At 41.1% G+C, this 11,581-nt stretch overlaps 1 protein-coding gene across 2 annotated transcripts in view; it reads right to left on the bottom strand.

Moving 5' to 3' along the window:
* Positions 1 to 2,350: 2,350 nt before the first annotated feature.
* Positions 2,351 to 11,581, bottom strand: part of LOC115092095 (microtubule-associated tumor suppressor candidate 2-like) — a 404,152-nt gene continuing 394,921 nt past the window's right edge. For both annotated transcript variants that reach the window (XM_029602617.1, XM_029602618.1), the window contains exons 11-12: positions 5,285 to 5,382; positions 2,351 to 3,100 (exon numbers count right to left, since the gene is read on the bottom strand). In XM_029602617.1, the coding sequence (XP_029458477.1) occupies positions 2,890 to 3,100; positions 5,285 to 5,382 (309 nt within the window). In that variant the 3' untranslated portion in view covers positions 2,351 to 2,889. The remainder of the gene's footprint in view (positions 3,101 to 5,284; positions 5,383 to 11,581) is intronic.

Raw genomic sequence — 11,581 nt, 5'->3', positions numbered from 1 at the left:
AAAGCCAGAAAGTGTAATGATATAGATAAGGGTGTGACCCCAGGGAGGTTTATTTCTATTATGAACTGGCTGGATTTGGAAACAAGCTTTAAATGTTATCTGTATGGATCCTGATTATTATTATTATTAATTTACGTGGCCAGACCATTCAGTATTCACCACCTGTATTCGGCATTCTGAACCTTTTCATAAAAGAGAATAGTTAAGTTGAACATAATTAACACTGATTGTGTTTTACTCTGTCGTAACGTGCAGTGGAGTGTGGCTGGGCATTTCACAAATTCTAGCTGCCTGTGCACGTAGTCGGAACTCTCCTAGTTACACTGAGTCCTTGACTGTAGTCGCTAAATGTGGAAACATCATCATATCGTACCTAAATAATTTAGTCAATATGACACAAGCTATTCTACAAAAATGCCCACATATACAATGTAAAGACACAGATAAATAAAAATGACCATAGAATTACTTAAAACAGCAATCTAATTTCTACTGGTCGGGATGTGCGTATGATAACTAATGGAACTCTGTATTTTCTGAGCTCCTTCCTAGAAATCAACATGGCAGGCATCACAGCAGCAACGTCACTCAATTATGAGTACTTCTAAAATGCTAAATTAATATGAAATACTAACTTCAATTGACTTTTTTTTTAATGGAATAATGTTTTTCTTGCCTTTCTGTGTTTACACTGGGGACAGGTGCATGCTCTTCTGGTTCACAGATATGTGTATGTGTGTGTACAGAGGACGAGATCACATACATCAGTGGTGATTTGTCCCTGGCATAGTTCCCTTTTTGACCTGGAATCCCTCCAAGTCTTAAGTCAATAAGAAAATGCTTCAGAGCAACCAGGTTTCTTCAGCAGACCTTATAGTTGGGAAAACCTTTATCTCTCACTACCACTTGGTATCACTTTTCAATGCTACTAATAACTAAAGGCAAACATTAACTGAAGATACAAGAAAAAAATGGCTTGAAGCTGACTGTAAAGCAGGTATTGCAAATATATCTTATTTGGTTTTAGACTTTTTAACATTTATTTTATGGTTGCTGACTATGGAGCATCTCCTGCAATCAGCAGATTACCCTCTGCGTTTAAAGAAGGTTCACAGAAGTGTTTGTGATGTCAGGAACCCTATAAAAGAGAAGTGAAAACAATTAAGCCACGTACGTTTCATGCTGCATTTGTGATACCCGTTTCACAGTGAGCTGAAAGACAGAAGCAATTCTGGAAAATGCAATTATGTTTAAGAGGCCACATTCTGAACAAAGAGGGTCATTGTGTGTCTGTGCCTTGGGAAAGGCTCCGATTTCTTGCATGGAGTTCAGTAGCGTTCTTTTCCGAGTGAATTGACTTTGTTACACAGTATGTTAGATATTCAAACAGTTGAATGTTCTTTTAATAATTTCTTCCTGACCCTTTCCAAATTTTTGTACTACTCAGCCTACTAGCTTGCTATATTTGAACAGGGTCCAATTTCTGTTTGTTAAATCAGGAGCCACATGCACAGGGTGTCTGCTTTTGTGATGTAAACAATAAAAAAAAAAAAGATAAGCATCAATCGATCTTAAAAAGAAAATCCACCCGTTCTTTTCTGAATCATGTTCCTAAACCAATGCATTACTACAACAAGGTTTTTACATTTCTAAAAATCTGAAAAAAAAAAAATCTCCCTTTCATGGCCAAAGAAGGTGCCACACAGCATGGCTGATCACTTGCAGTTTTATAAGGTCCCTGTTTTGGCAGACTTTGAAGCTATGTCATGTCTAATCATACTTACCGTACACCTGGTTTGGGATACAGATGCTGAAAATAATTTACCAGTTTGTTTGCGGGATAGCTCACAACCAACCATTCTAAGGGACAGGACCCAATTTTGCAGACCAATAAAAGTCCACAGTCTTTGTCTCAGGGTCACTTTTTGGGTTGGGTGGTTCTAGTGCCATGATGCCAGGAGCTGTCTAGGTTCATCGTCTTAATGTAACATGCTACGATAAAGGTAGAGAGTTTGGAATTCCAAGTTTCCTGGTTTCCTTTACTTCGGAAATCTATTTTAAAATCTAAATTTGTCTACCCAAGATAACAGTAATGAAATCGAACTGAAAATTCACTGGAATTCAGTTCTCAGCTGCGAAGACCAGGACTGCTGCCCATATCTCCTCTCATAACTACCATTTCAGATGATAAAACACTGGCACTGATAAGAATTCAAACTGCAAATCAAAGTGCTAATAACGATCTCACAAGCTGGCTGAGGAGCAGATTGTTTTGGAAGGCAGCTCTTGTTTTTCAATTTTAAATCGCTGGTGTTCAATGGTATAAAAGTACCACTTGGTGGTAAGGCTGAAAGATGCTTCTTGTAGTCAGAAACCTTTTTTTCTTTTTTTTTTTTCTTTTCATTTTGGGTAGAAATATTCCTGGGAAGCTGGATGGGAATGCATCTTGTTTAGGTACATATTTTAGGCACAAAGTTTGTATCAGCACTTAGGGTCATCTGGTAATATCAAGAAATGAAATGAAGAACATTTTGTATCCCTGTCAAGATATATTGTTATACTCTGCGAATCTATTATCTTTTTGTAACCTGAAATACTGATAATGAAAGCTGAAGTTCAGTTCATAGGAACAATCAGTTGTAATATATTTTTGTTCCCTTTTGGTCTGAACCATGGCAAACAGTTTACTCATCAGCCTGCACTGGATGTAATGGCCTAAGATACCAGCGTGCCAATAGGATGAACATCTTTCAACGGAATCCTATCTACAGTAATGCAGCTACAAAGCATGCTTGCAGTAACAGACCCTGCTAATTTACTGTGTTTTCTCAGACAGCATTCTGGGTGTCTAGGAAATGCTCTAAAGCCATATGGTGGGTGGTGACCATGTCATCTCGATGCGGTGTTGACTTTCGAGGGAGAAAGAGAGCCGGATGCCGAGCGATAAAGAGGCGACGATGGAGACAGTCTGACGGGACTCATAGGCTCTGCCGTCTGCAGCTTCCAAAGCAGTTCTTCGTTGGTTCTGCTCAGCCTCTTCTTCTCCTCACTTTCTTTTTCCACGCTTTCCTGAAGATTGGCATTGTCTTCAGACAGCTGCCTAAAAACAGCAAAGGTAGAACATTTAACTACTTTAAACCAACGTTGCTTTGGGTGCATTCTACGTGCTTTCAACATGCGGCGGCGGCTGGGTGATGGGAGAGGAAGGATACAAAATTCTTGCAGGGAAATTTAAGCTCTCTGTTTTTCGGTGAAAAGAAGTTTTGGACATGAGTACCGTTTTCTGCAATCCTGTGCATTTGCACTGGAAGACGTCACATGCAAGGCGAGTGCACACAGAGCAAAATCTTGGGAAAGCTTGGCAAAGTTACGAGAGAGGACGTTAGAGTCATTGGAACAAGTGGAACCTCCCATTTTCATAGAGGAGAAGATTCAAACTACGCTACGATACCTGGTCAGAAGAACTTGATAATCCTTTGGGGACAGGAAGAGCCGAGAGCTAATTTGTATGATATCAGCTTTTGGTTTTGCACACAGAAGTCATAAGCTTTTTGGGAAAATGTTTGTAACCATGGACCCTGAGACTAATAATCAAAAAAAGGCATGCAATGCTTTCCCTTTGAAAACTGTCAGGGCTACGAAGTACCCGAAGGTTGCAGCATCTGCTGTTTGTGCAGATAAAATTTGAATATAAAATGATGTGCACAAATTTGGAAATGCAATTTACATGTGTTGTTTTCTGATTCTGCCCAAAATGCACCACAAGCACCGTCTCCCCTCAATTCAGCGAAAAGCATGCATGCCAGGGAGCCCCCTTCCTACTTTTAGCTGGACTGAGTGAGGACAATATTCAGTGAGCTTATGCTGGTAAATGTCTACTTACCCAGGGAAAGGGCACCAAAAATTGACCTCTTTGAGAGCAATAGGTTTTGCTTTGTGACTCTTATTGAAGCAGCGAAACAACGAGTTGCATTGATTTTATTAACAATATGCAATTGTATCTAAGAAGCTATTTTCTATTACAGTGAATGTTAATTTTAATCTCATCGTTTTTCTCATGCTGCCTTCGTCTTAGATGCTTTATACAGAAAATGACAGCTATATTTGGCAAACTTTGGGAATAGCTAATAGAATGTCACCAATGTAGAAGGAGACCAAGTTGGTGGGAGAAGAGATTATTACAGTGTCGTGGGACAGATATGACAAATTTATAGTGCCAAATGGGCACCATGGGCGAAAATCGGTTTCCTGCCAGCAATTCAGTATAACAGGCCATGCCAGCAGCACTGAGCGCTCAGGGATCCCCTCGGCTCACAGCACCCCGGGCAATCACCCAGCATGCCCTACCCAAAGGCTGGCGCCTGTCACACTTGATGGGGGATAGATTAACATGGAGAGCCCCAGTAGTGGAAACTGAAGCACAACCATAAGACCAGGACTACAGAATGCTATAAAAGGAAAGCTAAGAAGCTGAAAGCCAATATTTACTGTGGCGAGGGTGAGGGAGTGTATAAAACTCCCTCAGAACACCTTAAAGGACCGGCTAACAACTACCTGGTCTGGTCTTCCTTAAGAGCCATCCCAGCAAGGGATTCTGGGCCAGGGAGGATCCCTGCAGCCTTGGATATGAAGGCAGGGCCCCCAAGGCTGGGGAGGCCCCCAAGAGAAGGTAGGAAGCCAGCTCAAGTAAGAACTGTGTACACTGGATTTTTGTGAAACTGCTGAGGTAAGCGGCCTCTGTGTGGTTTTTTTGCTTGCAAATAAAAGAGTTTGTTTGTGTGGAATCAGCCAGAGTTTGACCTCCTTTTTGTACTCCCGGCTGTGCTCGGGCGACCACAGGGAGAAGGAGCAATGAGCAAGCCAAGGTTTGTTAAAGATGAAGGTAGAAAAGGCACTTTTCATCACCTGTGGGGAGCAAAGGGCAGAGGGAGGAAGATCCATGGGCAATGAGCTGCAGGAATCTTGGTATGAGCTTGCTAACATTTGCTCTTTCCTCTGCTTCAAGACCTGGTGCTACGTTCGTTTACCACTTGGTAGCTGGTAGGCTTAGGGAGGTTTAACGATACGGGGATGAAACAATTGTTCAGAGTCAGAGACTAACCCAACAATTCTATGAGCTGAGCTTGGAAAGGAAGAAACTGTGGATGGAAGAAAGGAAGGCTGAAAGAAAGGAAAAAGACTTTGTCTTTTTTTAAATATTTAACTTCAGGAAATGACAGAAAAGGCATTTAGATAATCAGAAGGACAAGACAGAACAGAGGGCAATCCACGTCCCCTGACAAACCTTGTCACAGCGGCATTCTGATCAATTCTAGCTCGGAGATCCTCATTTTGCTGCTGGAGAACCTGGATTTTTTCTTCCAATATAACATTTACTTCAGCCTACAACAAAAGAACAGTTGTTAAGTATGCAACAGGAACAGCCACAGCAGCTGCTTTTTTTTACCCCGATACCTCTGCCCTAATGTTTCCCACAGTAACAGCCAACAGACGTTGGGAGAGACGCATGCTGGGTACCACTGCAGATTTAGCATTTGCGTGTGCAATGCTAGTGTCATGAGTTTCCAAGAATATTCACAAAGGGTAAATGAGTATGTGATCTTCAGGCGGGCTTTTCAGCTAGCAGAAATGTAAATGAACATCTGATTGAACCCTCAGATTTTTAGGGGTGGAAGTCTGAGGCCATGTTTAACAGCTTTCAGGGAAAGAATAATAAGGCAGGAGGTATTAGCAAGGTCTGTCATTATGTTTTCTTGTGTGGTTTATCTTCTTTTTATCTATGTTTTCTGTTAATGGCCTTGAAATTGGGCTAGTGTGATATGCACATTTTTTTTTTTAAATAAATAAAATACTGAGTCATAGGACTTACAAGTGTGACACTCTTCTGACTTCACTGTGCTTTGTTCTAGTGACAGGATGGTCCATCTCCTGTAGGGTGGGTCAGTGGAAGGAGAGTGGTTGCACAAGTCACCGGGAGGAGTCGGAGACTAAGAAGACTCAAGGGAGTCAGAGAGATGTCATGAAGGAACCCAGGGAGAGCAGCCAAAAGGCTGGATCTGCTCTGGGATTCAAACTGATCTGCAGAGGAGGTGGCTGCCCTGTATGAGTAACGGAGAGGAATATGACCCAGAGATCGGGGAGAGGACTGCCCTGCTGTCAGCTTGTCACTAGTGAGGAACTGTGGAAACCTGAAGAGGATTATTTCCCTATTCTTGGGGAGGGCTGTAGATTCTGGGACCTTGCTGAGAAGTGATAATGGAGTCCCTTGTGATTTGGAAAGTAAGAACACTGTCCTGTATATGTGATTTTTGAGATACTGGAAGAAACTGTCTTCTGTCTGTGCATTTGATTACTCTGGACTATGCTTGATTCTCTACTTGCTGATTTTGGAGGGAGTGTTTTTTCAGTAAAACAATCTGTCTCTTTGGAAGACATAACCTGGAGTGTGGGCTATTTATTTTGGTGAACTGTGAAAATGAGCCTCTTAGTGGCCCTACAGGTTGAATCCTAGTTCACAGAACCCATGCCTCATCCCTGCTACGAGTGGGTCAATGCTCTGCAGGGCATGGAATAGTGGCCCCCCTTCCCACAGAGGGGAGAACTACACAAACATCACAATTAGGTATTTCTTCTTGTATGAAATACCTGGGTCTACTCAGATGTTTGGAAAACATTCCCAGAACTGCAGTCTTTACACTGCTGGCACGATTCCATGCATCTGTACATTTCAAAGTGTGTTAGTATCAGCATTAGCAACGTACAGCTGTATTAGCCTAGCCCATCTCTATGAAAGGGTTTGACTTCCAATTAAAATAATTACTTGGGTTACCAAATTCCTCTACGTAAATAAATGAATGAATCAGGGCTTGAGGTTAATGTACTAATGGGAACAAAACTTTCTGGATAGTTTGCCAGGACTCATGTTTAAATCTTTTTATTACATTTTTCTAGCATCATCAAAAATACTTGACTCCAGCAATGCAAGAAATAATACATCACCAAGTAACAGCCAAAAGCAATGTTAACATAAATTAAACCTCGAATACCGAGGAAATGAGAGAAGCCAGTTACAAAGAAAACTATAATAAATAGCGATTCATATCTACAGCTCATTAAGTTCTCTAGAGACTATGGACAGAATCAAAAGGTGAAGCTTTTGCCTGAAGAAAGGCTTCCAATTGTTTAGGGTCCTGGAACAAATACCTAACATGCCCAGATTTACCAAACATTTACATGGAAATTGCAATATAAAGCTAAACCGCAAAGCAATAACCCTCTCTTTAAACAGCAAAAGCGCTTTCCTCTTGGACTGCGTTACGCTGGATATGTCTGGGAAAATGGCCCCTCTATATGACCTATAAATATTTTACTTTTAGTACGAAAAACATCTTCAATGTCCGCTCTCTATCAGATTCTAGAACAAAAACTACCAATAAGGTAGCTCTAAATTCTATATTAGAAACTTGTAGGAAGTTAGGCAATTCCAGTTCAGCTGGCTGAGCCTCCTCCCGCACTATACCCTCTTCAGAAGGTTCCTGACCTTGAGTAGGATGATAATAAACCTTAGATATGGGGGAAAGGACCCAGCTGGAACCTGCAAAACCTCTAAGAAAAATGTTTAAGTAATTCTAATGGGGCAATCAATGGAGATCTAGGAAAGTGAATAAATTGCAAATTAAGTCGCTTCATATAATTTTCATAGGGTTTAACGCGGACTTATTTGCAAATAAATCTGGAAGGAAAAAAGCATGCAAAGGTTCGCTATGGAAAATTTTGTTTAAAAATAAAACTACATCCCATTAAAATGTGTTATTTTTTTTTTATCGGGCCCGCAAAGCAAGTTTTGCATGTTGTTTTGTTATGTGCTAATAATTAATGAGTGGCTTTGCATGATTTTGCATCACAGCAAATCATTCATTATTAATTTGAATGCAATTTTGCACCTGTAAAATAAAACACAAAATTTTACCCTTTGCAAAGAAGAAACATTTTGCATATGTCACTTTGTTTGCTGAAATGCCAAACAGTGCACACTTTCACAATGAACACAATTTGCTGTGTTTGTGTGCAAAGTGACATTTGTGTTTATTTTACTCCTTATGTGCTGGAAAGGTTCACGTGACTCATTGACCTGATCAATGTGGGCTTTTCTAACATTTAAAAGCCCAGTCTGCTACACATTTGCACATATTTTATAACCTGCATATATTATATATGCATAGGTTATAAAATATAGGAGTAGTTTTTTGCACAATCATAGACTCGCCTATATGGGTCTCGCTCAGCTGTCTGAACGTTATCCTCCCTAATTTTAAATTTTGTACCCAGCGTTAGAGCGCCTAAATTGGCTGGCAAAGCAGTTTATAAGACAAATTAGCAAAGAAAGAAAGAAAAAATAAGTAAATTAGGAATTACAAGTGATTTTTTTTCTGTCCTACGCTTATTACCATTTAGAACATCAGCTCCATAGTCTCTTGCAGAAAAGACCTTGTAGCTTTGCTTTTTTGCAATTCTCTCTATCTGATCAAATCACAGAACAGACCTCACGTATCCTCAGTTAATTTACTGCACTTAACTTTAGGACAACTCTTTTCATCAAACTTAGGTTTATAGATAATATGCAATACATGGATGGCTTTTCCCAGTTTTGTTATTCTTCCTCGTGCCACTCTTCAGCAATACATCTGGTGCTAAGTTAAGAAAATTGATTTCCATGTTTGAAGAAGATGATACAGTGAAAGTCCCTCTATTCAGCGCTCAACCGAGAAGGTTTAAATAGAATGCTGATCAGTGTTCATGAGCGCCCTCAGCTGTTCTCTGCTCTGTCCACAACTGCATCACGTGTCCCCTCCCATTTTCTGCAGAGGGCAGGAGGGAAGGGGAGAGGAGAGGTTTATTTAAATAGCAGAGTAGCTTTTGTCTGTGCTCTGTCCGCTATTGCATCACCTCTCCCCTCTTGTTCCCTGCAAAGGACAAGAGTGAAGAGGAGAGGAGCAGAGTAGCTTTTCTCTGCTCTGCTCTATATTCTGTCCTCTCCAGCATCAACCCCCTCACCTGCAGGCTGCTTGCTGCCTGGGGCAGGATGAAGGGGCTCTCAGATAACAAAGATATTAAATTAACGGCATGGACTATTCCCTGGGCATGCCAGATAATTCGGCTTTTGCTGTATGCCAAATTCCATTTCTTCATCTAGGGGGTCAAATTTTTTATTTTGTATTTATTAATTTTATTTTTTTTGCCTGCCTTTCCAAATGATGCTGAAGGTGGTTCATAGAATTATTTGAAATTCAGTTACAGTAACAGGTGAATTTTAAAAACAATGGGAGGTAAAGTACCATGCCCAAGGAGTGTCATTGGGAGAAATGAGATTTGAGCCCTGGTTCCCCCTGATACTCAGCTTCAACCACCTTGCCCCTTAACAGGTCAACTTTAATGGCTAAATCAAATGTGCAAAGTGCACAAATTTATCCAGTTACAAAATGGATAACCCGGGGTGGTGGGTTTCGGCATAAGGGAGAAAGTTAAGCAGTTACAGGTAGATTTTAAAAGCCCTATGTGTGCCGAAAGCTGATGGCTGATGCACGATGAGCTTATTTTATAAGCCGCCCATGGACATGTGTATCTCCTACTGCGCGGCCAAAGGAAAAGATTCTAAAAAGGGGTGGAGCGTGGGTGTGGTCTGGGCGAGGCGTAGGCATGTCGGGGCCTGGCCAAAAAATGTTCTACGCGTACAGGTACCTGCTGTGGTTCCCTGCCATGTAAATTTACTTCTGCCATGGAGGACGTGTAAGTAGTAAAATAAAAAAAATGTAGACCAAGCAGCAGGGTTTTACGGGTTGACGCTAACATGGGGGGAAGGGTGCCAATAAAATTAGGAGGGGTTGTAAGTCCTATCCCTAAATGTATGAAATTTCTTCGACTTACGGGCTAGATGTGGCCTTTGTGTGCACACGTCCTTTTAACATTATGCGCACATGTACGGTGTTCAGCCTGTTTTATAACATGGCTAAGCCATATTGATATCGTCATTGTATGGCTCAAATCCTGGTGTAAGGAACAAAGTTTTGGATATTTTGGGGGCTAGGGCCGTGTATGGAACAGTAAAAAGCTCTTTGCCAAGGATGGCTTACATCAGTCTGTGGTAGGAAAAAGGATCCTAAGAGATAAATTCAAATCCTATGTCATAAGGCATTTAAACTAGATGCCGGGGGTGGCAGAAGGAAATTAGAATGTCACCCCCAAATACAATTGCAATGGAAAAGGGTGAAGGGGTTAACAAAAGTCAGCTATATAAGTCACAAGAGGAGTCCAAGAAAAGTAGTAACCTGAACAAGAAAAGCTGGAAAGCTATGAGCAGAAATGCTCATAGTTTGGGCAATAAAATCCCAGATCTGCAAGCCCTAATGGTGGAGGCGGACTTGGACATTGGTGGTTCACAGAATCTCATGATTGGGATACAGCCATAACGGGCTATAACTTGTTAAGGAAGGACAGAGAGGACAGAAAAGGGGAAGGAGTGGCTCTTTATGTCAAAAACAATATCCAAGCATCTGAACTGCAAGGAAAATGGGGCAAAGAAGAATCATTATGGGCCGTACTAAAAAAAAGATGATGGGGCATCCGTTTTTATTGGCGTGGTTTACAGGCCTCCAAATCAAATGGAAGAACTTGACAGAGATCTGGTTGAAGACATCCAAAAGATGGGAAAGAAGGGAGAAGTAGTGATTGTTGGAGACTTTAATCTGCCAGATGTAGACTGGAAAATCCCATCTGCAGAATCTAACAGTAGTAGAGAGATAGTGGATGCCCTGCAAGGGGCTCTGTTCAGACAAATGGTAATGGAACCCACGAGGGAGGGAGCTAATCTCGATTTAGTGCTCACTAACGGAGATAATGTCTCTAATGTCCAGGTGGGTGCCCACCTCAGCACCAGTGATCATCAAACGGTATGGTTTCATATCACAAATAGGAATCGGAGAAGTCGCATGAAGACCCGAGTTTTGCAGTTCAAAAACACAGACTTTATTGAAATGGGGAAGTACCTGGAGGAAGAACTAGAAGGCTGGGAGAAAATGAGAGATGTGGAACAACAGTGGGCCAAACTAAAAGGAGCAATTACCAAGGCAACTAATCTATATGTTAGAAAAGTAAAGAAAAGCAAGAGAAAAATGAAACCTATCTGGTTCTCAAAGGAGGTGGCAGACAAAATAAAAGCTAAAAGAACAGTGTTCAAGAAATATAAAGAATCTCAAAGAGAGGAGCACAAGGAAAAATATCTGGTGGAACTGAGGGAGACGAAGAAAGTAATCAAGAAAGCAAAAAGTCAAGCGGAAGAAAGGATTGCCAAAGAGGTAAAGTGAGGTGACAAAACATTTTTCAGATACACCAAAGAAAGGAGAAAAGTCAAAGTGGTATAGTGAAATTGAAAGGTGAAAAGGATCAATGTGTGGAGAGAGATGAAGAAATGGCAGAAATATTAAACAAATACTTCAGTTCGGTGTTCACTAAAGAGGACCCTGGAGAAGGACCGTCGCTAGTTAACAAGAAACTGGAGGGGAGTGGAGTAGAAGAAGAGAATGTA

The sequence above is a fragment of the Rhinatrema bivittatum genome, chromosome 5 (assembly GCF_901001135.1).
Source record: "Rhinatrema bivittatum chromosome 5, aRhiBiv1.1, whole genome shotgun sequence".
Taxonomy (NCBI): Eukaryota; Metazoa; Chordata; class Amphibia; order Gymnophiona; family Rhinatrematidae; genus Rhinatrema; species Rhinatrema bivittatum.
This window is presented reverse-complemented; position numbering and strand designations above follow the sequence as displayed.